This window comes from Clupea harengus, chromosome 3 (genome assembly GCF_900700415.2).
Source record: "Clupea harengus chromosome 3, Ch_v2.0.2, whole genome shotgun sequence".
NCBI lineage: Eukaryota > Metazoa > Chordata > Actinopteri > Clupeiformes > Clupeidae > Clupea > Clupea harengus.
The window spans coordinates 7,814,226-7,842,107 of record NC_045154.1 but is presented as its reverse complement, the minus strand read 5'-3'; the positions used below and the strand labels follow the sequence as shown (position 1 = coordinate 7,842,107).

The 27,882-nt window shown below is 43.2% G+C and overlaps 2 protein-coding genes across 3 annotated transcripts in view; one reads left to right on the top strand and one right to left on the bottom strand.

Annotated features, from left to right (window-relative positions):
- LOC105905602 (RNA polymerase II elongation factor ELL) overlaps nt 1-21,019 on the top strand; it is a 32,036-nt gene extending 11,017 nt beyond the window's left edge. Inside the window, exons 3-12 of the mRNA XM_012833630.3 lie at nt 7,667-7,794; nt 8,557-8,720; nt 11,995-12,236; nt 13,809-13,933; nt 15,542-15,656; nt 16,093-16,558; nt 17,395-17,458; nt 18,226-18,397; nt 18,716-18,760; nt 18,912-21,019. Coding sequence (XP_012689084.2) covers nt 7,667-7,794; nt 8,557-8,720; nt 11,995-12,236; nt 13,809-13,933; nt 15,542-15,656; nt 16,093-16,558; nt 17,395-17,458; nt 18,226-18,397; nt 18,716-18,760; nt 18,912-19,022 — 1,632 coding nt within the window. The 3' untranslated portion in view covers nt 19,023-21,019. The remainder of the gene's footprint in view (nt 1-7,666; nt 7,795-8,556; nt 8,721-11,994; nt 12,237-13,808; nt 13,934-15,541; nt 15,657-16,092; nt 16,559-17,394; nt 17,459-18,225; nt 18,398-18,715; nt 18,761-18,911) is intronic.
- A 901-nt stretch (nt 21,020-21,920) lies between these two features.
- Nucleotides 21,921-27,628, bottom strand: pex11a (peroxisomal biogenesis factor 11 alpha). Of its 2 annotated transcripts, none has more exons than XM_042703356.1 (3): nt 27,454-27,628; nt 24,200-24,315; nt 21,921-23,451 (listed from the first exon to the last, which is right to left on the bottom strand). In XM_042703356.1, the coding sequence occupies exons 2-3, from the start codon at nt 24,243-24,245 to the stop codon at nt 22,883-22,885; spliced, it is 615 nt and encodes a 204-aa protein (XP_042559290.1). In that variant the 5' UTR covers nt 24,246-24,315; nt 27,454-27,628; the 3' UTR covers nt 21,921-22,882. The 2 variants fall into 2 exon arrangements, with proteins under 2 accessions (XP_042559290.1, XP_012689048.1); XM_012833594.3 differs by lacking the exon at nt 27,454-27,628 and adding an exon at nt 24,586-25,151.
- Between the last annotated feature and the right edge of the window lie 254 nt (nt 27,629-27,882).

Here is a 27,882-nt window from a genome sequence, read left to right as displayed (position 1 = left end):
GGGGGCCAAACTTAGCCCACTGTGAACACGCTCTCTGGGTCTTTGGGCAGACTTCTATCTTCGTGTCTCTCTCTCTCTCTCTCTCTCTCTCTCTCTCTCTCTCATGCATGTTCTGTATCTCTGTCCCCCTCGCTATAGTCTCTCTTCCTGGCAGTGTTCTCCTTTAGTAAAGAAAGAAATCCAGTCCGGCTGAGCGTTGCACAAGCTTTCTTCTCGTGCTGCGCTCCATGTACTCTGTGTGTGAATTACATGGAGCGAGTAAAAGATATTTCTCCCCTGTTGATAGGTGGTGATAATGATAGCATACTGAGCCTTAATGGAAGCCAATGGGTTGAAACTCAGCCTGGGTTGAATCAAGTGCCCTCCTTACACACAAAAACACACACACACGCACGCACGCACACACACACACGCACACAAGCACAAACACGCACAAACACGCACACAAACACATACACGCAGTGGCGGCGCCAGAGATTTTTTGCTGCAGGTGCTATGGGGGTGCTCGGCGTTTTACCGAGGGTGCTATGAAATTAGGGTGATAGCATACGTGTCACATGGTTCTCTACTACAACACCTCCCCACCATATCGTCATATCTGTTTACATGTTTGCTCTCTGAAGCGTCTTTGTGGTCCATGAAAAGCGCCATACAAATCGATCGTAGGTCTATTATTATTATCATTAGGCTGCTTCCGACGGACGCGCACATAGCCGTGTTCCTCTGCGACGGTCACTGACAAAATGCATGCAGCATCAGCATGTTATAGATTCCGCAATCCCAAATACTTCACTTACTTCATTGGGGGTTAAAGTTGGCGCCAGATGACCACCAGGTCACCACTACCATGTCTGACAAATTAAACTAAACATATAAATAGTTCAATACATTCTAAACTAAAGGGGGCAAATTAGAATAGCAGATAGAATTAACTAAAACAGTCAAAGAGTCAGAAATGCTTTCAAAAAGTATATATTATTTCAGGTCACAATCAATAAAAACATAGAAGCTTATGTATAACTGGCTAGCACAGACAGACTGCTCGTCCTAGGCTAGAAGCTCTGATTTTTTAAGGCGGATCCCGAAAAATCCCAAAAAGAGACCGCATTCATTAATGTTACACATCTAACAAGACCGTTCCACCTTAAATCTTAAACGGTGTAAAGATGCAGGCCCCTTTTAAAAGTGAATGAAACAAAACAGTAGGCACTCAAAACCACAATAATCAGAGCTAGATCATTGTACAATACAACTCGTAAAGAACAGGCAAAAATGCAAACAAAACTATGCTGGAAAAGCAAAATCCGGGCAACCCAGCAGACCAGGTGTAGCACGGCTAGCACTCTCAGTAGAGGTGTAGGATTGATCTCTTTGACCACGACGTTCCTCTTCTTCTAAATCAGATTCAGATACCCCTTGCATTTCTTCTTCTTCTTCAACGTCACATGATTCTTCTACTCGTAGAATTTTGGGTATCAAAAACCGATCCATTATTGTGAATTTGTTGATACTACCGCTTGACTTTGACAGTGCACTAGCTCTCTTTCTCCTACAATCGTCAGGAAACGTCAACGTTCACGCATGCGACTTGTCTCTGTCGTGCTACGTGAACAATCTGTTCATTTCAATCTGTTATTATTTTCTTTTGTGATTGAAATATTATTATCACACAATAAATTAAATTAAGAACGCAGAATTAAATTAATAACAATAATAAATAAACCATTATTTTCTTGGGGGTGCTATGGGGGTGCTATGGCTAATCCAGGGGGAGCTATAGCACCCCCTAGCCCCCCCCTGGCGCCGCCCCTGCATACATGCACACGCACACACACATGCACACACACACACTAACACATACACAAACTGCTAGATTGAATCAATTCTCTTTTTTAGAATGTGCTAGGCATCAGATATTAATTTACCAAAAAATGTTTCTTCTCAGAAGTAGAAAAAATAAGTGTCACAATGAATATACATTAGTGTGAAGAGAGGAATTTAAAGTCACAGACCATCTAGATTTTTTTTGTTGATTTCTGTTTCTTAGAACCTACTACAGGTTTTGCTCGGAGAGAATTAAAATGTTGTCATGGAGAATTATAACACGAACCATTCATGTGTTCCTGTGGTAGGCGATTTGTCAAATGGTGTGGAGGCATTGTGTCAGTCTTGCCCGTCTCACCGGGAGCATCCCCCATTTCATTTTCATTCCTCTACCCAGTTTAGCATTGCCATGTTTTATGGGGCCCTTAATCTCCTATTCCTATCCGATTGTAAAGCCACTGTTGTGATCCCGCAGCCAGAAAAAACAGTTATGTACCCCAGGAGAGCCGCGCTGGGAACTAATGGGTTAAATGACATATGGTTATGAAGATGGAGAAGGAAGGCGTGAACAAAAGAGGGCAACCTCACCACAGACTGACCTGAGTGACATTGATTAGAATTAGAATGTGAAGTGTGTATGGTCCCGGGGATGGGGGACGACTCGCAAATGCGAGACTTGGCCAGGGGGGCTGGGGTGGTCGGAGATTGGGTGCGGATGGATGGGGGTGTTTGTGTTTGTTTGTGTGTGTGTGTGTGTGTGTGTGTGTGTGTGTGTGTGTGTGTGTGTGTGTGTGTGTGTGTGTGTAGGGGGTTGGGGGGTGCGTTGGCTTGAGGCCTAGGAAGGCCATGGTGAGGTGGGGGCATTTATTTAAAATTGTTTTATTTTATTTCTTTTTTTGAGAGGTGGGGGATGGGGGTGTGGATGGGGGCAGGGTAAGTGGTCGGAGACTGTAAATCCTCAGCTAAACTCTCGGCAGCAGACTGCTGTGCTTTTGTTCATCAGCGCGGCCGTTTTAAACACAAATCACTGCCTACTGCAATGCTGTGTGCCGTGACCTAGTTCTGAAACCCCTTTGAGGGACTTGTTGCATGTCATTTTGGAGATGACAACCACCACTTTAGACAGACTTCAGTGCCGCTGACGGCCGAGGAAGTGTTGACTTGTGCTCGCTTTATTTACTCTGATGCATTTTCAGGGGAAGAGGGCTGATGATGGGGGTCAATTAGTCCACCAAAAAAGTGCTGTCACAGCACCTTAGAAGCCGGAGAGGGGACAGAAGTAGGTCACCATGAGAACGGTCAGTCTGGTGTCTGAGGAGCCCATAGCTTTTATTGGCTGCTGCCTTGCATGTTGTTTTGAAGGGGGTCTGTGCGTATGTTGTGTACTGTTAGGAGACCTAGCACGGCGATGGGGGCAGGGCGCATGCTGTTGTGGGCCAGGGAAAGGGTGTGTGTGTGTGTCTGTGTGTGTCTGTGTACGTCTGTGTGTGCAGAGGAAGGGGGTAGGTTAGGGTTTGCGAGCTAGAAGAAGAGCTGTTATTGGCCACACACCACAGAGACAGCTTATGGCTGTGCTGCATGACTGGGCATTTGTGACAGCTAGAGTCCTGTTTGCCACATCTGCCCGAGGCAGCATGCACTCTGCCAGCGAGCCGGGAATCAATCAGCCGCCACAGATAACTAAAGAGGCAGCTCCAAGGCCCACCGACTCTCCTCTGTTTGTTGTAGTGGCCATAATAAAACGGAAACATTACTGCAAGTAGCTTCCCTTTGTGACATCCCAGCAGACAATTAGGGGACAAAAACAACCATGGCTGTGGTTAAATAGCTTTTTTCACTTAGTTAGTTTCACAAAATAGGATGAAACTAGGAAAATATGTTTTTCTCTGTTGTTCAGTTCTCATTTATTGCATATTTAGAGACGTGTGTGCCAAAATGCAAAAAGATAGTTCACGAGGCATATTTAAACAAAACTAGCCTTTCAAACCTGAAAGGTCCTTTGTTCTATTCCAAACGTGCTATGAAACTCACCGTCAGTTAGACAGATGTTAGACATATCCATACATTTTTATGTCTAAAAGATTCCATAGACATAACTGCATGATTTGGCTGGTTTACTCTGTAGTGCTTTAAGTATTACGCCATCAAGACCTTTGGTTGGATCAGATAGCAGTATGATTGATAGCTAAGAGATACTGACTACCCAACCTAGTAATTATAACTATAGTTATTATAATAATTATATTTAGTTAAGTTAATAATTATGTTTTTGTTTGGCATCTACCTAAAATGTATTTAAGGCAGACATTTACTGCTTAACTATTGTTTTTTGTTTTTGTTATGCTTTCAGTTTGGCCTGCTTTTAGTGTCACTTTTATTCTCTTAGATCTTAACAAGCTCGCTGAAGAATCTGTCTGGCTTCTTTACCCTCTGTCTGGCTGTGTACCCTCTGCAGACAAAGACTCCAGTGAGACTGGAGCCCTGAGCAAGGCCCATGCAGTACACAGGCATACGCACAGGCTCAGGCCCAGGCTCAGGCTCAGGCCCAGGCTCTTGTAACCACTCAGTTGTTCCAACACAGACCTCTAAAAGGCAGAAAAAAAGCCCTCTGGCTCGTTCTGACTCTCTCTGCTGAAAGGCTGGTGGAAAGATCGCTTAGCTGTTGTTGTTGCTCAGTTGTGTCTGAATGCCCTTTGAAAAGAGTTTATTAAACTGACATTTATTTAGGTGGCATTTAACAATAAAATACTAAATCTAATTTGCATCTAGCACATTATGCATAGAATTCTTCGTTCTAAAATAAAAACCACTCAGAAACACAACACTTTTATAATGCTAGGTTTAATTATTTTCCTAAATGATGCCAGCATAGAGACATAATAAAACACAGTCCATCCCTATTGAATCTAGGGCACTGCTTCTACAAAACGGTCAATCAATTTCAATGTCTTTTAGCCTCAGGCTATTTCTGAAAGACAGGTCCTGATTTTTTTTCAGGTCACAACTGTACCTGTTGCTTAACAAGCTTGTATGTGGAACTGGTTTCCTCTGAGTGAAAGTAGGTTTTAGGTGAGGTTCAGGCTAAGCTGTCAGTCAGGCATAGAAAATGACAGACATATACTCTGAAGAACGACACACCACGCACGCACGCACGCACGCACGCACGCACACACACACACACACACACACACACACACACACATAAACTCAAACTCCTGACTGCTGGCATGCTGCTCAGCCCCAGAAGGCCAGTCCAGTTTTTGTGTTGCTTTCATAGGACTTTGAGCTGGCACCTGTAACCCGCCGTCAACAAACGGCTGCAGGGTTAAGTTGACTTGGATCAGCTTGGGGCCAGATGAAATCAGTTACAGTACTAAATAACCTCCCTGCTCTGAGCGAAATTACCCCACAGGGCCACAGTCAAGTTCATGCACGTTTAAACAGGGGCAATCAGGGTAGCATAGTTTCATGGAGGGGGATCAATGATATATGATTCAATGACAGGCTGAAGCTTTCCAGACGCCAAAGAAATCATTTTTCTTTTTTTTTTTTTCATAAGTGAAGCTGGTTTCCATCCAAATAGTTACCCGCGTTGCGTGACAACATGCATTTGAGTATTCTCTCCTGCACGGCCTTTTCTGAAAACACACCAAATGAAGGTATAAAGAGGTATGAAGAGACTTGCTTGAAGAGTTTACTAGCTAAATAGGAATCATTATTCTATAGTAATATGCACAAATGATATGGAATGAAATATATTTTTTCAACTAAGGAAAATTTTAAACTTCAGTGAGTGTGACTCTGTGATGATATGTGTATAATAGATGACATTGTGTTGGTATGCTTGAAACAGTATATTCAGTCAGGTAACAAAGTGCCTACATATACCCACACAAGAGAGTGCTTCTAGTGATTTCAGTCCCTGGGTACTGCAGAAGAAAAGAGTCCATAGAGGATAGGGTTGGACTAGTAAGGGACACAATAGCCATCTGACACAGAGAGAACTGAACTGTTGTTACACACACACACATGCACGGTGTGGCATCCTTACAGCAAGCGAGGTCTTCCCCGGCATGTCTCCAAGGCTATGGGCTTTCCACACATTTGCCACATTAACAGAGTAGCCCCCTTTGGCACTGGTGCGTTGTTTAGAGCTGATTGCCATTGAGAGCTGAAGCGCTCTGTCAGCTGAAAGAGCGAGTTCTGGCTTGTGCTTCTCACACACAGGTGCAAGATATGAAAGCAGCCTTGCTCAGAATTTGTTGGCTTCCAGGAGATTGTCAAAAAGGGGTGGGCTCTGTGTGTGTGTGTGTGTGTGTGTGTGTGTGTGTGTGTGTGTGTGTGTGTGTGTGTGTGTGTGTGTGTGTGTGTGTGTGTGTGTGTGTGAGAGAGAGAGAGAAAGAGAGAGAAAGAAAGAAAGAGAGAAAGAAAGAAAAGGGATCAGGCAAAGAACTGAGGTGAATGTGGCTGACAGACTCAGTGTAGGAGGTGGGCCAACATGACTGACTTGAAATATGTCTCCAACATGTCTGCCCCACAAGTGGTTGGATTTACAGCCATAATTGTGTACTTGTGTGGATGGACTCATTCTGAGTGCACTCAAATACCTTTAAGGCCTGGCTCTGCAGTCACCCACAGGTTAAATGGCTGTTCCATTTTGCCAGCATGCTCCCCTAATTGTCGCCCACTACCTGTTCTTTTTTGTTGTTGTTGTTCTCCCAGAGTGCAGCATTAAAAATCCACATTAGAGTCATGATTCAGTCACCTGATATGAGCACAAACAGAGAGAGAGAGAGTGACCCTTTGTTGATAACATTGCTCCTTGTTGTAACTGTCATGAAAAATATGTTAGCAGACGAAGTGGTGCTGTTTTGGTCCATTACGAGACTCCTGTGTGGTGTCAGAAGCGGGCGAGTACACATCATGCTGTGCCATAGCAGGCTTGGCACACTGAGTACTGCAGAGATGACTGATGATGTTAATTGCTGGCCGAGGATACAGCACTCAGTCATAACTATAAGAGCAACACTGTTGTGGGCAGAGTCTCTCTCTCTCTCTCTCTCTCTCTCTCTCTCTCTCTCTCTGTTTGTCTATCTCTCATCCTCCCTCTCTTAGCAAAACATGGATTGCGTTGCTGTGTGTTATCATTCATCCATGCCATCATTTTAATGTTAACAGGATTCCGGCTGGAATGGTGAATCATTTCTCTCATGTGATAAATAAATCTGCTTATCGGCAACAGCACCCTGACTAGGGGTGGGCGATCTGCCCAAAAATCATATGGCGATCTTTTAATACACAATCACGAAAGTGAGCTACACTCCGCAACTTTAGAGACAGCTCACTTCATCCCACAGTTTATCACGTTCCAAGTAGACAGACTTTGCATATTAATGTAATTGCTAATTGAAGACTAACTTAAAAAGAGATGAAGTCCTCCATTTGTTGCACCAATGATATGTGTTGCCTTTGATAGCGGCAATATGAGTATTCATCTTGACAAAACCACATGGAAAACTACAGTTTTGCATGACAACATGGGTCACTTTCATTTGCATACATCTCAGCATTTCATTGGCCACAGTTAACATTATGTCTTTTTAGATAGTAAGTATCTAATGTGAATTAATTGATGAGCAATGTACTTTTATTTTAGTGTATGTTGTTACAAGATATCCTTGGGGTTATAATATGTATTGTAATACAATAACGTGATAATATGTAGGGCCTACTTGCACGTAAAGGAAGTATTTATGATGTAAATATGTAGGTCCACTGTGAAAAGGACGTGTGATATGGGAGCAGATCATGTCTAATAGCCTCTATTGTCTCTTCCTTCCAGTACATCAAAATTCCTGCTAGCACCCCTGAGGCTCCCGATGCACTGCGTGTCTTCTCCTTCTACCTGTCCAGCGACAGCAAGGACAAACCTCAGGCCAGCTTCGACTGTATACACCAGTATGTCTCGGGGTAAGAGCAGAGGCCTATACAGTGATACTAATGGCATATGACTTCCAGACAGTAGCAACTGTTATCGGACATCAATGCCTTGCGCCCCTCTGTAAGGATAGATAGATCAGTATTACATGTCACCAAACAGAAGAAGTGTACATTGCATCGCATTGCATTGAAAGTGTGAATGAATCTCATTTATTGAGATGAGTTTGAAATAGAAAACAAACTAAGGATAGTGCAACCACAAAAGAACATAATGTGACCCTTCAACCCATGGTGACATCACTGTATTAGTGGTCAGCTTTGGTCCAAAGGGCTCGTTACTCTGTCAGAGTGGCGCTGATTTGCTGAAACGCAAAGTAGTCTTGTGGTCTCACAATGGCTCACTTGTTCCGTGGAATAATGGCTGCATATTGGATGTGGGAAATGCAGACTGTTGTCACGGAACCGGTCAAGAGCATTAGTCAGAGAATCGTCATTCACTTTCCGGTTGCCTTGTTGATGGCCATAAATACATCCATACTCTGCCGTAGAGTAAAGTCTCATTTGGCATAGTATTGGATGTTTTTTTACTTGAAACAATCAAACAAAAACGTCTCACAAAATTAAATTTATATTTTTTAATAAGATTTCACAAGACCAGTCTCAAAGTTTATGGCAAGGACATCTGTGAAGTGTGTGAATATTACACTATGGGCAGAATGTGTGTGTGACTGTACGGACACATGTGGTGGAAGGTCACGGCCCTGACACCTCCTCTGCCCCTCTCCTCCTCAGGGATGGCTGGGAACATCTGGAGAGCCAGGGGAGCATCCAGGATAAGATCACGGTGTGTGCCACGGACGACTCCTACCAGATGACCCGCGAGCGCATGTCCCAGGTCGAGAAAGACATCATGAGCAGGTCGGCCATCGAGATAAAGCCAGGCTCCACGCGTCCGAGTGAGTACCCTCTCTGCATGGCCTTTGGTGCTGCTTCCTCCTTCCTTTGTCTGCCTCTTTGAAGTCGATTTTCTGTTTTAAATGGAAGAGATTCCACCCTTCAAGTGTGTCAGCTACTGTAAATGAAAGAGGCCATTTTTTATTCACTGTTTTTTTTTTCTTCCTTTGAAGTAAATGCATACAGTGGCTCGGACTATATTATACTGATGAATGTTAAAGAGATAGTGTGTGCCATGTTTGGCGTTCCTCTCTCTTCGTTTCTCTTCTCTTCTCATCCAGCTCATTTATCTACAGCGCTTAGGCACCATGCCAGAGACTTTCTCCATTAATGTGACTGAGATTTGCCAGAAGTATGCGCTAACAAGTCTCATGCTGGGTGGATGAAGTTTAGCCTGAGATTTTAATTACCATGGCTGGGATTCAATTAGTTTTCATCTGCAGAAGCGCTGAATTATACATGGGGGTCCTCTGAAGCAGGGTCCATAATTCCCCCTAAGTGGCAGAGGCAGGGGGGGGGACCCACAGCCACTGGACTGGCGTCTCAGAGAATTTCACCCTGCTGTCTGAAGCGACTGATGTACGGTCTCCTACTGGGAGGTGTGTGCGTGGCAGCACAGTGGTGCTGGTTTGGCTGGATAAAAGTGAGCCTGGAGACCTTTTGGAGAAAAAAGATATGGCCTTTTTCTTTTTTTTTCCTTCTTCTCGATGCCATGCTCCGTGGCAGAGGGAAAAAGTGTTCCGGCAGAAAATTCAGTGAGATGAAATTTGTTTGTGCAGGCGCCATTTTGTCTCAAAACATGTTGCATGCAACCGCTCTGTCTATGTCTTGGAGATATTTTGTGTTGTTAAGAAGAGATGAGAAGGTCTAGGGCTGTATTTGTGATGTGACAGCAAAGCTGCCTGCGGTGACAGACTGTATTTCTGTGGTCTAGTAATGGTACACTCGCTCTCTAGAGGATCCTAAATACCATCCTGGAATCATAGCTTTCAGGCCACATTAAATGTATGGCAGGTATAGGGGAGGCGGTTTAGATTTATAAATAGAAGTTAAAGTTGCCTCAAGGTCAGCTTTGTTTTCAATGTAAATTTCGACTGGAACATTATGGAAGTGCATCTCACTGTTCTCCTTTGAGGATAAGATGTTTGTCTTTCTCATGCTGTCTGAAAACAGTTATGAGAATCAGCTAAGCTGCCAACCTCCCTTGTTCTTGTACACTGTGTGTGGTATCAGTAGCTTTGTTCCTGTTAGTCAAGATTCCTTAAGCCCTTGATGAACTTGTTACGTTTCTGTTCCGTCAGCCATACTGCCATGTGCGGTCATTGCCCTCATCAGCTATGCTGAAGGCTATTATTAGCTTTACCGTAGAGTAGCCAGCCTCTGAGAGAGTGATGAGCTGTTTCAGGAAGCACACTGTAAAGGGAATAACAAGGCCTATGGGTTCAGCTCCTCACACATCTGTTCCACAGACTGATGGGGGTGACGTGTAATTCTGTGGTTTGATGGACAGCACTTTACCGGAGGAAGGTGAAGCCGTGTGTTTTTACTAGGCTGCCAGTAGACCACCCTTGTGATCAGTGCTTTCCACCACTATACCGAGAATGTGCATTTCTGCTGGCGCAGTCCTGTCAAATGCGTTTGCTGATGAGACAGCCCTCATAAATCTGTACGAACTCACTTTTATTGTGTTTTGGAGTGACTCCACAGTTAATCTGAAATCATGCAGGCACAGGTTATCTGCATGTAGGGTAACATCTGATTATGAAGACCTGCTGGTATGACTTCTGATTTTAGAAACCGCCATGTGACCTAAGGGATTAAAATTATTGTTTTTTGCTATTTGATCCTTAAGATATGTAGGCTATGATATGATTCTGCCTCTCCTGTGAGACTCAACATGTTGAGGCATCAAGGACAGCCCTGTCAGCACCACAGTTGTCTATCCCTCGGCTATTATCTTCAAATCTACACAGAATATCAAATAAACAGGCACATTATTCTAGCACAGGAACTGGTATACTCTCTACTCAAACAGTATAAAGCTTGAACGTCACCCATTGAGTACAGCTTCAGTGTCATCACCGTAACCTCATCACAGTGAGAATGGTTCAGTGCATTAGAAATGGCAAGAAAGCAGAGGGGTTTTATTTGGAAAGTGTTCTGAAACCCATGGACTGGTTGTGTTTGGTTGTCCTGTGGCAACCTCTTAAGAAAGGCTTAAAGTTTTAATGGGATTACAGGTTGGCCGATATGTATTAGCGCTGCCGTGTTTTGCTGGCCAGGCTCCAGGTGTATTAGCATGTTTGTGGTAGGAGGAAAAGGGCTCTAGCTGTCTGCTTGGGGGTTGGCCTCAGTGGCCCACTGTTTGCACAGGAGAAAGCAGGAAGGTTACGCTCAGCAGCCCCCTTTCACACACTTCAGTCCTCACATGCTGCACAGCAACACTTAAGTGTGTGCGTGTGTGTATGTTTGTGCGTGTGTGTGTTAATATGCAGGTGTGTGTGCTTGTGTATGTGCACGTGTGTGCGCACACTAGGTGTGTTTGTTCATACGCACACTGGTGTGTGTGTGTGTGTGTGTGTGTGTGTGTGTGTGTGTGTGTGTGACTCAGAGGACGAGGTCAAATGAGTCCTGTGCCAGTGTGTTTGTTTTAAAGGCACGTTTCCTGAGCGTGATGTGCTGTTCCGGTGAGCGGGTGTTTGCAGTACTGTAAGCAGGCCAGACATCATTATCCTTCAAGGCAAAGTGCAACATCGGCCGCATCCTGTGTGTCTAATTTCAACCACCCCTCCCCGCTGACTCCCTACCCCCTCTCACCTGCATCCACGGCTTTGTTTTGGCATAACGACAGCTCAGCCAATCTCACCAGCCATCTGTGAGGTGCCGTGATATTTGAAGAGGCCCCCTTGTCTTTTGAGATCCGAGGAGGCAGTTGGGATACCGCTAATCCTCCATCCATTTACGTTTCATTTAGTGTTGCAGGCCCTTCCTGCCCACAGGGCTTTTCAGCCTTAGGGCGTGTGTGTGTGTGTGTGTGTGTGTGTGTGTGTGTGTGTGTGTGTGTGTGTGTGTGTGTGTGTGTGTGTGTGTGTGTGTGTGTGTGTGTGTGTGTGTGTGTGTGTGTGTGTGTGTGTGTGTGTGTCAGTTGATTTACCTGAAATATGAGCACTCTTTTACTTCAGCCACACTACAGCCCATGGCTAAAGTCAACAAGTTAGGGATTCTTTATGGTTGGTCTCTGTTCTCATTCCTCTTTTTCTTCTTCTTGTCATTCAGGTAAATTTATGAAGATAAAGAAAAAGCAAGGCCTGCCCCCATCTGTGGACAGTATGAACAAACACTCACCCAACAACAAGAAGAGTGGGGCCCCTAGCCCTGTGGCCCACCGGCCCCTGAGGGACCGCGTCATTCACGTGCTGGCCTTAAAGCCCTACAGGAAGGCCGAGCTGCTGCTGTGGCTGGAGAAGGAGAGGGCTAACCCCAAGGACAAGGCCGACCTGAGCTCTGTGCTGGAGGAGGTACGTGACAGAGAGGCCCTGTTATGTAACATACTAAATCACACACTCATTCACACACCCTCTCTCTCCCCCTCCCTCTCTCTTAACCACACACACACACACACACACACACACACACAGACTTCAAAACTCTGATAAAGAGATAGACACTCGCAGTCAGCTTTGGAAGTGAAACATTTTCCTTTCACAACATATAACTTAAAACTGTATTATGCAGGCTTTTTTGTTTTACCACTTCTGAGGTATATTTTTGTAGGTAACTAGTTTTTCCTCCTTTGATGGCAAATGGTCATTTGAAGATTGAAGCAATTGTTGTTTTGTCTAGCTGCAAAGCCTGTTCATTATGTATTTTTGTGATTCATGCCCAAAACCCTGCAAAGATGTAAGAACAGATTGTACAGCACAACATATATCACCAGTATTCATCAGTTAGCAAGCTAGCTATATATCAGTGCCAACTGTATTGTTGTTGGTGTTTGCAAAGTAAGGCTGTTTGCTTTTAGCTAGCTAGCAAAGACACAAATGCACACACTTAAAGGACGCTCACATACATAGTTGAGACTTTGTACGATTCAGATACACACAGGCCTTATGTTGCATGAGAGGGACGATAATGAGGCAAGGGAAAGTGAGAAATGTAGGGACGAGTCTCTCGCAGCCTCAGCACCTACAAATCACAGCAGTCCGGTGTGTGTGTGCGCAGCTGTTGAGAAGAAAAGCAATCTGCCACACATAGACAAGCAGCTGTACTCTGAATACTTCACACATGTAGCACTGACACACACACACACACACACACACACACACACACACACACACTGGCATGAACATGAACACATGACTTCCCATACCGATTTAGAAATACCCACAGACTGTATATAAAAGCATTGGAGAAGTTGAACTGCCTTATATTCAGAGGGAATTGGTTGCCTTCCTGTCTGAATGCTGTCTGCGTTTTAGGCTTATCTGCTGCGTGTTTCCTGAGCTGCTTGTGTAGCTGGGAGTCCCACTGCAGTCCTGAAGGCGAGACTGCGGTGCTGGCGGCTGTAATTAGGGGCTGTGCTTTTGTTTTTTAATAATCATGTTTATTAGGGCTGTGCTTTAATTATCTCTGGAGGTGAAGATATGTTTTGACAGGAGAGGGGTGGAGTGTCTCCAGTTTGTAGCATTCCAGTTTGGGCATATGTGTGCTTCTTGCGGCATGGATGAGAGGACGTTTGAGTGTGTATGTGCGAAGGCACATGGTGAAAAGTGGCCCCTTGCCTTTTGAATGTGTTTGTGTGTGTGTGTGTGTGTGTGTGTGTGTTTGTGTGTGTGTGTGTGTGTGTGTGTGTGTGTGTGTGTGTGTGTGTGTGTGTGTGTGTGTGTGTGTGTGTGTGCTAGGGAGCACAGGGTGGGGTAGCAGGATTGTTGAAACAAATTCAACAATTTTGACAAGAGCTTCTTTAGAAAAAGAAAGAGAGTGATGTGTGATGGTGGTAGTGACTGTAACACCAGCAGTTCCAGTGAAATGTTGACAAATTGAACCCATGCGAGTCTTTGTCCTCAAGTAGTTCTGTGTATGTTTTCCAGGTGGCTAAACTCAACCCCAAAGAGCACAGTTTCACCCTGAAGGATGAGTTCTACCGACAGGTACAGCGAGACTGGCCAGGCTACGTGGAGGAGGAGAGGCAGCTCATACACAGACTGCTCACCAGGTGGGTTTGCTGGCGTCTCCCATCATCACACACATCACTGACATACACAGGGGTTGTATTGCTCTCTACCAACCTGGCCACAAAGAACTCACTGGAGCAGCCATTGTTTTAATATTAAACCCATGTTTGCCTCAGGTAATTATACTCCTCTTCTCCATTAATTGGGAAGAGTGATGCGTCTAGGACAACAAACTGCCATTTACCCAGCAAGCCCATGTTCTTGGCTCCTAACTGCCAGCGTGTTGTGACGAAAACAGGACAAAATGTGTATTTATCTGTAAAGATGGAATTCGTTAATAAGCATCTCAAAGTAGGGGGTGTTTTGTGGCCTGGTGTTGTCTAATGAAATCATTCAGAGGGCAAATGAGTTACTACAATTACCGGTAGCCCCCAACAATAGGAGAACAAGAGTTAGCCAGCACTAGCTGTGCCAAGGATAGAGCTTTGGCAGTGAGAACCAATTGTGTGTTCGGGAGGCCTGCCACCTCCCACATGCTGTTTAATTCCCATCGGTTTCAGTATGTTTCTGTGGTTTATGAGAGGTGACAAGAATGACTGCTGGGAGAGGCTGTCTGTTTGCAGTGCTATTGAGGTTAAGGTTTCAATACTGTCATGGGAATTTTTGTACTGCATTTATGTACAGGGACTGCAGTAGCCCAACTGTCCAGCAGTACACAGCTGAGCTGTGTATGTATAAAAGAGAGAATTATCTACATATGAGAATAATTCTATCAGTACATATATAGAGGACCAGTTTCTACTCAAATAAACCAATCATTGTTGCATTTTATGTGTGGGATTTCCTGTACACAAATAGGTGCTTTTCTTCAGGTTGTCCAGCTTAGGAGGCCAAAGTGAGACTGCTGGGCAGGAATGATTTTATGTGTGACAAAACATCTGAGGAACAAGCTGTAGGAAGCAGATTGCCATTGGCGAGTGTGTGTGTGTGTGTGAGAGAGAGAGAGAGAGAGAGAGAGCGCATCTGGCTCCATTGTTTTCCCACGCTGGACACCGCTCAGCCTGGTGCCTGCCTACCGCAGATGTTATCGTTACCCGGAAACACACGAGGAACTGTAAGAGTTAGGCTGGACGTCATGTCAGAGACTGGATCATTGAGCCTAGTCCCCCCATCCCCCCCTTCTGACTAGTTTTGTGTGTGTAGTACTTTTTGATTTGAAACACGTTTGTGTTTAAAGAGAAAATCAAGACAAGTGTTTTTTTCTCCATTTTCTTTTTGAGTGCGGGTGGGTGTTGGCTGTGTTGATTTTCTGAAGTTTGTTTTATGGTTGGTGAAACGGCAAGAGTGTTCAAACTGATTACCAGCCTTGTACCTTCCAAGTGGATCATGGACCTTGATCCCAAAGATGACAAGAGACAAATGTTTCTTCCTGTTTGAATTTCTAGACTCCCTGTAAACGTGACCAGTTCTCTCTCTCTCTCTCTCTCTCTCTCTCTCTCTCTCTCCCTCTCTCTCTCATATGTATCACAGTTAATTATTATGGACATTCTTATGAATTTCTTTTGAAACATGCAGGAGTCATAAAGTGATAATGTGTGGCATGACGTGCTGAAATTAAATCTCCCATCTCCTGCTCTGATATCACACAGAAAGCTGCAGCCCCTGGGTCCCGGCCAGACGAGGAGTTTACAGCCCAACCATTCATTCCTCAAAACCCCGGGGGATTCTCCATCCCAGCTCAGTCCAGTCAAGCCTCCCTCTGTGGTAAATACACACCTATAAAAAGAAACTTTTCTGAGCACACACACACATCCAACTCTAAAATGGCAGTGGGAGGAGTTCTTATAATTTAACAGTTGTAACGTGAAAAGCAGGGTAAAATGGGGAAAACTATTGGTTACAAGAAATGTTGAAACCACTGTGTCTTAAATCAGTCAAATCTCTCTCTTTAACGAAACGGAGTAGTTGCCACTGAAAAAGTCTGATTGATTAACTGAGGGATGAAATGAAAGTCTTTCAGAAGAGGCCCTTGGTGTGGCACCATCTGCTTTTTATTTATGGATGTGCTGGAGGCAGCTCGGTCACTGCCATTTTGCAGGAGCTAATTAGACTGCTGGCCTGTGCTATGGCAGTTCCCTCTGCATGTTCATTTAGGTCTGTGGGGCTTTTTTGAAACTGATTTTATGTTTCTTTCACCCAGAAACGCCCAGTGCCTTCCGACCATTCGGAAAGTCCGACTCCCAAGAAGCAGAGATTACTAGACCCATGTTTGCCCCTCCAGTCACCTTCCAACGGACATCTGAGCTCCTCGACAGGCCGTGCCTCGTTAGGCCCGAGGAACAGCAGTTTACCGACAAAACTGGAGTTTGACCGAACTAGCAGTAGCATTCAGGACAGTCAAAATGGCCTCTACCCACGACACAGCCATAACCTCAGCGAGTCTGACGGTGCTGCCAAGCCAGAGCGGTTGCAGCCCAACGGCCCCGTGGCAAGCAGCCCCAAAACCCCACGGACTGACCCCCCAGTATGCAATGAGCAGCCGCTAGCCAATGGCCAGCACAAAAAGAAGAAGTCCAAGAAGCACAAGGACAAAGAGCGCGAGCACTTAAAAACAGAGTGGGTGGAAACCAGCCCGGATCTGAAACACCATCAGGAGAATCTCAACGGTAGGCACATCCTCCTCCTCCTCCTCCTCCTCCTCCTCCTCCCCCGCTCAGCCCCATTACCCAGCATCCTCTTTCAGAGCGTCCATATTTGCATTGACTGTACCACAGCTTCCCTAGGCTTTCACCATGACCGATAACGGACCATTGTTTATCTTTTCTGATACCTTTAAAGGAATGAAGATGATAAGGTTATCCTTTGCTTTAATCAACATACAATCCTGAGATGAAGTGTGATTTTAATTTGAGGTGTTGGCCCTGTATGATAACAACACTATTGTATGACAAGCAGACCAGATACAGTACACACTGATATTTAACCAACAGCTATGGGGACAGGATGATGGTAACTAATCAACTCTTGTTATGGTGATAAAATGGCAGTGCTGTTACAGTGCATTAGAGTATTAGTATATGGAGAATTAGAGTTCCCTAAGGAAAGACATTTATCTGAGGCTTTGAAATGGGGTCACAGGGACAGAGGATAGCCGTGGTGTGCATGTCAGGCGCTTGTGCCTCTGCTCCTGGTCGCACCCAGCCCCGTGGCAAACTCTGTTGATGATTGACTGAGCAACAGCTGTGTGACCCATGGTCCCGCAAGTCAGCAGGCTGCACAGACACCCAAACCCTGCCTGAGTACACCTCCCAATCTGGCCAGTGTTAGGCACTGAGCAGGGCGCCTTATCAGTCTCCCTGATAAACGACTCCATCAGGCCTGGAATGATGGGGCCTTTATCACGTTTGCATTGGGAGATTAGAGTAACCCATTTTTTTTTTCTCCTGGTGCGTGTGTGTGTGTGTGTGTGTGTGTGTGTGTGTTTGTCTGGATGTGTATGCAGATCACGACATGGCCAATACACCTGTCAGCCCAGGCTCTCCAGAGGACATTCACGACTATTTATTGTAAGTTCAGTTTCTTTTTCTTCCCCTCTCTGATATTTGCTCATGATGGGCTGGTCTTGTCAGTCAGACCAACAAACTACATTTAAATAGGGTGTGTAAAAAGTGATTTGAATGTCAGAGACTATGTGCGAACCATATCTGTCTGGTAACCTTCCCTGGAAAACACTAATTGCATCTGATCTGAATGGATGCTGAATTGATTCTGTGGGTTTGAGATGTCTCCGAGGAGGGATTAAAAGATTATTTTAAAATCATCATCATTGAATAAACATGATTAGTTTATGAACTCCAGTCTTTTTGAATTGGAAGCCTATAATTGAAGCTGCCTGTCTGTGCACATTGAAGAGTTAGAGCTATGGCACATCACCCTCTAGCCATCACACAGGAGAGAGAGAGAGAACAGGCAGACAGTGCCCCTTGTTGGAAAATAAATGGATGGACAGTTATATTATTTTGAACTGTATGCATTGTTTATTACATGAAGAAAGGTATTTTTAAAATACTTTAAGATGGTTTGGCATATTTATGTACATGTCCTCTTTACTTATTAATATTATTTACTAATTATAAAATTCATTCATTTATTGTTTATTTTACATTCTGTCTGAGTAAAATGTTTGAAAGGAACAGTCGAGCAACATGCCATTTGTTTTGTGCTGCTTTTATTAACTTTATTTCTGTTTGACATCTAGAAGCATTGTGTTCTCATGAACAAATACATTTATATTTGCATATTTGCACTGTTAACATTACCAACCTTTCCACAGAAAATACATCACTATAATTGGCAGTGAGCAGCGTCAACAGTATAAGGAGGACTTCTGTGCTGAGTACGATGAGTACAGGGACCTGCACGACCGGATCGGCAAGGTTACCGAGATGTTCATTCAGCTGGGCTCCAAAATTAAAACCCTCTCACCCGGCACGCAAGCGTATAAGGTGTGTGACAAAATATGTTCTTATGAGCTACTGTGACGGCAAGCAGCAAGCTAGCACTTAAAACACTCTATTTTTCCTCTTTTTGTCTTTTATTCCGTGTGATATCGTTGAGGGCTGATACACAGTAAATATTTATTTAAGTATCAGTCTAGTAGTTGTACCGAAATAATGTAGCCTTTTAAATTATATTCAGTGTTACTAGATACTATTGGCAGACATTAATATGTATGAAGGAGTGACATCGGTGATCAGTGAGTATGTATTAGTAATAATTGCAATAGAATTCTAAGTAATACCTTTGTTTATTTTGCATTTCAGTTAATGGAGGACCAAATACTGGAGAAGTATAGAAAGTATAAAAAGGTAGGTAATAATGACAATGATTTTTGGAGATTTAAATGTTAATATTAACTAAAGCATATTTTGGATATCTGACATCAGTGAACTATTTTTTCCCAATGATTACATCATGTCACATCATTCTGACTGGTTGACCTTTTCCCCTCCTCTGCAGAAGTTTCCTGACTACCGGGAGGAGAAGAAGCGTTGCGAGTATCTCCATCAGAAACTGTCACACATCAAAGGCCTCATCTTGGACTATGACCGGTCCCAGACCCCCTCATAGTAATGGCTTCTCCTCACTTCTCTAAGTGTGGCAGGACAGACCAAAAGACTCCCCCCTGAGGAAATGCCCAGCACCAAGCCAGGCATCTAGCCCTGCCAGAACCCAGAGCTGCTTTCACACTTTACTTCTCTCAAGGAAGATAGAAAGAAAGAAAGACAAAGAAAGAAAGAATGGAAAAGGAAGGAAAAAACCAGCCTGCGGACATAAGGAAACGAGAGGAGTAACACTCAAGTTGGCCCAGACCACCAACTTGTAACAATGCCTTTTAATGTCCCTGGTTTTACGTTCACCAGAGCGAGAGAGTGCGAGCGTTCACGTGGGCTGGGATTTGTGGTGTTGTATATATTGTGAGACACAATAAAAGCCAAATCCTTTTTATTTCTCTTGCTCGCTCTCAAATGAAATGGGGGATAAGGCTTCTGCCGCCCTTGCTATTTTTACATTGGTATGTGGCCAAGACGGAGAGGAGCCGCTATTGTGTTCGATTGGTACAATCATAAAGACAGGATGAGTTAAGAGAATCTTAATACCCAGTCTGCTGTTTGCTCTGTAATTGAGCACTAAATGCAGTGTCTATTTTGCTATATTACTGAATGTACATTTGTAAAATAAAAACATGAGATCACAACATATATTAAAAGATGGGTTTAAATCACTGGATATAATAAGGGAAACCTGAGAGATAGTCTATACTGTGGGTATCTATGGAAGACGTACTCTGTACCTGGTGATTCTGATGTGTGTTTATTTACTAGCCCGGCCCTGTTGAACTTGCCTCTGGTAGGGAGCCTCTCACTGCCTCCTCATCCACTAATTTGCATCAATCATGGCCCTCTGCTTAAGTGATACGGAAACCAAAATGAGGATGAGGAGGACGGGCGGCCACTTCTGTCCTCATCCAAGCAAAGCGGAAGACATTTCTCCATGGCAAAGTGCTAGCGCTGTTACTCACATGTAGGATTCATGAGGACAGCAGCAGCCTTCGTTCCCTCACCACTGTATCAGGAGGCTTTTTCTCCAACCACTACAGCACAATGGTGTCCTTATTGCCATAATAATAATAATAATTACTACATGTCATTATTATTACTATTATTATTATTGGACACTGAAGATATAAACAGCAGACACAATCATGATCTGAAAGCACATTTAGTTTGTTTTTCTATGTTCTCTTGAACTTTTCTTGTATTTTCTGAAGTCTGTACATTTGTTCAGTTGAGCCGTGTTTTTTGTTTGTTTGTCCCCCCCAACCACAACTCTCTGTGTTAATGTTTTGTTTCTGTAAAAATGTCTTATTTTAACCATTCCACTTGGAGTCCTCCTGAAGGTTACCTATGGTGACAATGCAATGCCTTAGACCCATGTAGTGTCCAATGATGAGGTTTAACCGATTGTGCACCACATTCTAGAATGTTCTCGCCTCATGTCATGTGAGGAGCAATGTTCCAAGTAGTAATCAGAGGATGACATGTTCTCAGTCTTCTTCCTCTGGATTGGGCTCTGCTGTGTTCTCAACTGACCTGCAGTTAAAAGACCAAAAGATGAGATTCTTTCGGTCAGATGGCTTTTCATTCTGTGCCATCAACTGACAAACACATATATCTCCAGTGTCCTGAACCTGCATCAGATAGCTATGCCCATGGCCTTGTGTGCATCATTTTCAACTGACATACACTCATATATTTCCAGTGTCCTGATCTTGCATCAGATAGCTACACCCATGACCTTGTGTGCATTGTTTTAATGGAAGAAATGGATAAGTATTTTGTGTCATTCTTGCGCTTTAAAGTTTCTCCTCTGGAGAGTGCTGAACTGTTAAGTATTTCATTCAGTGTTAGTTCTCAATCAGAATTCGGTTCCGAGCAAGAAAACTCTGATAGATTTGCCAAATTAGGATAGTTCTTTTTTATTGTACGTTTGATGTTTCATTCCTACATGGGGCTACTTCATGTTTTGTTGTAGATGCCTTAAATAAACTGGACCGCATACCTGAAGCATTGTGTTTATGTTTTACTTGTCACACTGATCCACACTCATTTTCCTGTCTTTAACTCAAAGAAGTTTGAATAACATTTTACAAGCTACTAACCGTAGGCTTCTTTATCTTAGATAAAGTTGCACATTTGGATTGCTCTCTCTGTGATGCAATTTGTTAGTTTTCCTGCTTTCCATAAAAACGAATGAATAACCAATTTCATTTGACCAATGCATTTGCACATGGGCAAACAAGAAAATTCTGTCAATCATTGAAAACATTTGCCCAAAAATATAAACGGGTCTCAGTGTGAACCAGTTTCCACGCAAGCAGTTATCTGTTGATTTGTTATGTACCAAAAGGCAAGTTTAAGACGATCGCTGCTTGGACGATTATTTTAAGATAACTTCACAAGACACAGTAACTAGCTCCAGTGCACTTTGGATTTAGAACCTTAAACGTAAAGATGTTCTCTAGAAATGGGTTTTTATATGCATTTGCAACATTATATGCATTCATATACAGTTACTGTATTTCCTACAGGGCAAACTCCCTGTTCCAATGAAGAGCCAACCAAATTCCAACAGGCATTACACAATAGCGTCCACATGGTGTCACTATAATAGCACTATTTGAAACCAAGGTGGTCAGCATTATGTATTACAATCGTGGCATTTTCAATTCATCTTTCACACACTCATAAGGTCTTGCGTGTGGGACTTGGATGGCTGATGGTGTTACCAAACCACTGCAGTCAGCTACCACTGGGTATTGAGTAAAGCGCCGCTAAGTTAGTGAGTCATGGATGTCACATTATGCAATTATTTTTGCAAACTCGTTAATCATGTTAGGTAGGACATGGTAGCATAGGTCAGACTCATGAAATAGTATTACAAATAAAGAAAATGTTCGCTGACAAATTCATCACTCAATTAGAAATGTATTTATTTAATAGATACAAATTTTAAATATTTAAATATAAACAATCAGTCAAACCCCATTTTAAGGCTTTGTGTTCAATTGCAAAATAAAGAATTCTCAGTTCCACAAAGGAACTAATTCCTATTTTAAATAATGACCATGATTCCATTTCATTCTTTACAAAGAGTTATAACCACAATTAAACCAAACAGAATTTCAAATGCAAAAATTTGTATTCCTATAAATACAATCCAGACTGTCTAATATAGTACAGAGAATTTGAACAGTGAACCGTAAACATGAAGTTGAAATACTTGAATAGTGAGGTAGACTAAGAAACAGCTGGATTGCCAGGGTGAACAAATCCAACACTATGTCAGTAAAAATGTATACTGCAAAAATACTGCATTTCCAAGAAACTACAAAAGACAAAAAAATGTAAGGATGTGACATGAATACTGGAGTCTTGTGAGCAGTGGGGCATATCAAATTTGGTCATCCGCAAGAATCACAAACACAATGCATCTACTCTACTGTGAGTGACTTAGTACCTGAAGGACATACTACTGTATAGTAGTATACACACAATATGATTCTCTGTCTTCAAAGAGGACAAGCCATGACAGCATCTAAATATGGCAGACTGAAACCCTGTCTGATTTAGTCAACAGATCATTCCCTTTTCAATATTTTCAAAATATTTTAGTCTGTGCATCTTCATTCTTTGAGGTGTTTTTTTTTTTCTCACCTCAACTCTCTCAAGAATCTGTGCCATTCCATCAACTATCACATTGGCCCCTTATATAAGTGTGATACTTAAGAAGGTTAAGAAGAGTGACAAATCTCAAAGATTTTCCAAACATGGCTAGTTTTTTTTCTGTGAATCCTTCCAGTGTTAGACTATTAAGCGTTTAAATTTATTCCATATTTGTATCACTTCTTGCCTTTCCTGAAACTGTTGCTATGGCTTGATTTTCAGCTGGGGTTTAAGGACTGACAGTATGCCCAGCAGGGAAGACAGGAGTCCGCAGAACCCCACCACCCCTGCATTGGTTTGATATACGCCCAGCCTGTCCAAAGGACTGAAGAGGTCACACAGATTCTTGACAGTATCCAAGGCAACGGCAGGGTTGCTTTTGAGGCACTCGATAAGCAGAAAGACCAAAGCATCCAGCTGTGGGACCACCACGCAAGCCACATCTGGATTCTCATTAAGGTGTTGATGGAGCTTCTGCTGATAACACCTATCTCGCGACCTTTGCACCATCAGCTGGGCCATCATGTACACGTCGCGGGTCAGGTTCATCACCAGGGACACAAAATAGTAGCGGGTGGCGTTCAGGCTCCAGCGCTCCTTGTTGATGTCTCTGACGAGCCCGATGTTTCTCGCCCAGAGCACGTTGTCACAGATGAAATAGAGGGCACGGCTGAGGTTGGCTACAGTGAGGCAGCATCGGAGGATGGGGTCAGACAGCACCAGGGTTCGCTTGGCTGCGTCAATGGAATTGATTGTGTTACCCAGTCTGAACACTGAAAGAAAGTACAGGAAGAGAGCATTTTCTTCATGCGATGGGGGGTATTATATTATTTGGGCACAACAATGCCAAATTGAAGGTTTATGGAGAGAGAGTATATTCAAGGTTCATTTACATGCTACAGACTGGTGGATTCTTATTCAATTCAACAACGGCAACTTGTGTCATTAATTATCTTCATGTTGGCTGTGGTGGCTCAAATGGCCGAAAAGCCGTATCAACTACAGCAGATGCTGTCCCAATAGCCCGTTTTAGTCTCCCGTGTCAGTCTACAAGGACTGGGTTTCCTGTTCGGTTCACAATGCATAGGGACAAGTCAGTTCTCCATAAATGTTGCAAACTCTGTATGTTTTAAAACCACCGAACACGAGAGGTTGATGTAATGAAATTCACCAAGTCAATGTTTCATTAACTTTGCTGTCTCTGACGATATATTTGACGTGAATGTGTCACTCACTCAGTGCTACCTATAACGCGATCGAATGTATTTCTCTCCGGTAATTGAATTCGAAAACGTCAAATTCAGCGTTTAACCGCGATTTCCGTTTTTCTTTCTGAATTCACCGATTCTGTCCGCGTTATTATAAGGCCCTAAAACTGCAACTTCAGTACTGGCACTAGGATACAATGAACCTGTGGTGACTACATGCAACAGAATGGTGTGGAGTCTGAAGCTTCAGTACATTGTGTCCTTTCTCATTTCGCGCACCAACCTCAACACATACGATGATGTTTTTACTCACATTTGCGTCCTGAACTCATGTTAGATTCAAGACTTTGCAGCTTCATCAACAGTTTTTGCCTGGAAGGTTCATTTCGAAGCAAATAGTTCGCAAGAGCGCACGCATGCTGGGTTGCTCTGTAAGGAACAAAACTTGGTTAATTAGCTGCCTAATGTTAAATATACAGCTAATATCTGACGATATTGAAAAAGAGTGCAAATCGGATGACTATTGTGTCCTAAATAGAAATGCCAACGTTAGCTACACTGAACACAAGTTGTAGAAAGTAACACGTTAGAATGAATCAACGTTAACAGAGACTATAAGTAAACGTTAGTTCCATGTCCAACATTTGCCGTTCGCTATACCGCCTATGATATTTTTGTAACACTAATTGTTTGACAGACCTTAAAATTCGATCCCTCCCTTGGCTTTGGTTTGTGAATTGTATGCAAGACTCCATGACAGCTTAACGTTGGCTTAGGTTTGCTTCCCAGATTGTTAGCCAGGAATGCGTGCTTTGACTACTTAAAATAACAGGCTACCCGAGGAAGGAAACGATGTCTGTTGTATCTACTTATGTTTGTAACCTGGAAAAATCGTCACCGTTTACTATGTTAACAATTTACGTTCACTGCGTGTAAACAGTTGGCAAACTTGAGCTAATATAGCTAGCTAGCTTGAATCCTCAGCCCTCCCCTTTAACTAGGAAGTGGTGTTCTTGGTTCACAATTATGGACAGCAAGAGTCCCTAATGCACGTGTGAAACAAAGTCTACTCTCTGTTGGGTCCCGTCCAGAATTATAAAGCAGGTAAAACAAATATGGCAACAATGCAGAAGTTGTAAAATACATTTAATTTTTTTATTATTATTTTAATGTAACATTTTATGAAGGCTATATGAATGTTGATCCAGGCTAAAAACAGCTTCGACTGTTAAATAAATAAAGTAGCAAGTATAAATAAATAGCCAGTTCTAGACCTACAATGAATAAAAACGGTTTTAGGCCTACACCAATGATGTAGCCTTAGGGCTGAAACACACCAAACGCGTTTTTAAAACGGCAGACGCTTCAAAAACGCCTTGGCAAAGTGCGGCGGGCAAAACATTCGCAGGAACACCAGGCTGTTTTGCCCGGCGCCTAGGAAGCGGAGCTGTGTGCGCAACCTGCCTGGGCCGAGTGTGACATTGATGAGCGGTGCGCCTCCGCGCCTTGCGCTGGAAAGTTGAGAATAGTTCAACTTTTAAGCGCATCTAAAAAACGCCAGAAAGACGCAACGCGTGGCGGAGAAAAGGCGCACACGCAAGGCGCGCCGTACCATAGGAAACAATGCATTTGCTAGCGTCCCGTTTTTAAAAACGTGTTTCAGCCCTTAGGCCGCGTTCACATTTGACTTCTTTTTTTCGACTGCCAGCGTCTTTTTTACATGCAACTCTATGGGAAAAGGAAAAATAACTTTTTAAAAAGCGGCCGCCTTTTAAAAACTTCTAAAAAAGCGCAACTCCCGACGCCTTTTTGAGTTCAATTTTCTCAACTTTTCAGAAAAGCTTTGATAAGACAGCAATTATTCACGATTGTATCAACGTGCTGCATTTCACTTAACAGGTCAGTCATTCCCTAAGTCTTTAGGGATAGAATACAATTGTATATCTGGGTTGGCGCAATCAACAGCACAACATATCCCCTAGCGCAGGGGTACTCAATAGGCGGACCGCGGTCCGGATCCGGACCCAGACGCAATCAAATTTGGACCGAAGCCAAAATCAACATTCTAATTTAATCATGATCAAGCGAGGTTTCATTGGTGCGTGATTTCGCGCTATATATTTTTTTCCTACTCGATGTGGTTTCTATCTTCCGTGTCCAATCCAGAGGTCCAATCAGGAGCTGTAATATAACAACATCACTATGACAACTCACTCACTTACTCAATGTTGGCCGCGAGTTCTGTGGGTCACGCAGGTTGTGTGTGTCAATGGCAACAATGCCGGCAGATAGATATGTGAACGGTATTTTTTTCTCAGCAAACGAAAATCATGGCGTGCTTTAAACCCGACAAAAAGAGAAAAGTTGATTCCAAAAATCGCGAATTTAAGACAGAGTGGACTGACAAGTATGCATTTGTGCTGCCTGTGGGGAGCACAAAACCGATGTGTTTAATCTGTAACGAGACGGTTGCCCTGAAACGTCACTATGAAACAAAGCATGCACACTAAGAAACAAAAATACCCGCAGAGCTCTGAGGTAAGGGGCAGAAAAATAAACCATCTGCAATCATACCAAGCAACATGCAGTGTAATAGTTAGATCAGCCACACAACAAGAGCGTGCATACCTCAACATACATCAGAATCAGAATCATGTTTATTGGCCAAGTACATTTTCATATACAAGGATTTTTTTCTGAGTTTAGTTGCTCTCAATGTACTTAAACTGAAAATATGCAGTATAACACAACAGTTTAGGATAGAGATACTGTTGTGAGTCTGCCTTTTCAACCATGAATATGGTGAAAAACAAATACAGGAGCACACCCAATGAACACTTACATCAGCCTCCGCCTGGCCGTCACACCTTTTATGCCCAAGTTTAAACCACAAAAAAGTGTCACCTTTCACACAAATAAGGCCAGACCACATAACCTTTTGTGCATACGGTAGTTTGAACGTTTTTGTTGGAGTTATGTTTTTGGATTTTGACCGTCACTGTTCCGGACCCTGGACTGAATGGAAATTTGGCGAGTGGACCTTTTGGGTTTCTAATTGAGTACCCCTGCCCTAGCGTTTTGAACTTTCTGTGGGTTGTGACCATAGGTTGTGACCGTAATGTGTCTGTGTCGGACATAAATATGGCGGCGCTTAAACACAGTGACGTCACATGGTATCCATGAATTCTGAAGCGCTCAAAAGGCGTTCAAAAGGCGCTGAAGGCAGCGCTTTTTTTCTAAAAAAAGAAGTCAAGTGTGAACGCGGCCTAACTCTGACGAGATAAAAGAACAGTTTTACAATATCTGTTTAATTCTAAACATCTTGCTTATCCTATCTGTTTCTAAAATTATTTTGCATATTGCATAAATGGGTCTGTTTTCATAGCTCCAGGTCGGATATTGCAGTAGGTGTGGTTAAGATCCGTCCCAGTATCTTTTTGCTATTTTGGTGGGGAATAAACTAGACTTCAGCTAAAAGATACAAAATATTATAATGATCATGATATCCTTATCTTAGTTTAGGGAACAGATTGGCCACAGATGAGTTGTTAAAATGATCCCATTTACCTGTGTGTGTTATAGGCAGACCCAGCTGGAAATGTCCCCGTTCTGGTTCTTGAGAAATGAGGAGAGCCTCTCCAATGGTGAAGCTGAGCTCAAGCAGCTGCCCGGTTCCATGATTGTTTGGTGGCAGGATTTTGCTCTCGCACTGTCAGGCTGTATCTTTAAGAGAAAATGGGCTGATGTATTTGTATTTTTTCTTGTCAAATAAAGTCCCTCTACTACTAACCCTAGGTCAAATGGTTAAGCTTGGTAACGTATTAATCACTGTCTGTCACAATGATAGTGAGCTGTCTATTACAACAGAACATAATTCAAACATTGTACCTGTGTTCTTAGAATGGAAAAACAGATTTGGGAAGGGGGTGGTTATTGTTTTTAAAACACGTTAAACAGACAATAAAGACCTGGCTAACCATTACCAGACTTGTCTTG

What these genes read in the sequence shown, in the direction of transcription:
- pex11a (XM_012833594.3), bottom strand. Translation starts at nt 24,641, where the DNA reads ATGGAGTCTTGCATACAATTCACAAACCAAAGCCAAGGGAGGGATCGA. An exon ending in GGGAGGGATCGAATTTTAAG is followed by an intron (nt 24,316 to 24,585) that starts GTCTGTCAAACA and finishes TGTTCCTTACAG; the next exon opens with AGCAACCCAGCATGCGTGCG. An exon ending in CATGAGTTCAGGACGCAAAT is followed by an intron (nt 23,452 to 24,199) that starts GTGAGTAAAAAC and finishes ACTTTCTTTCAG; the next exon opens with TGTTCAGACTGGGTAACACA.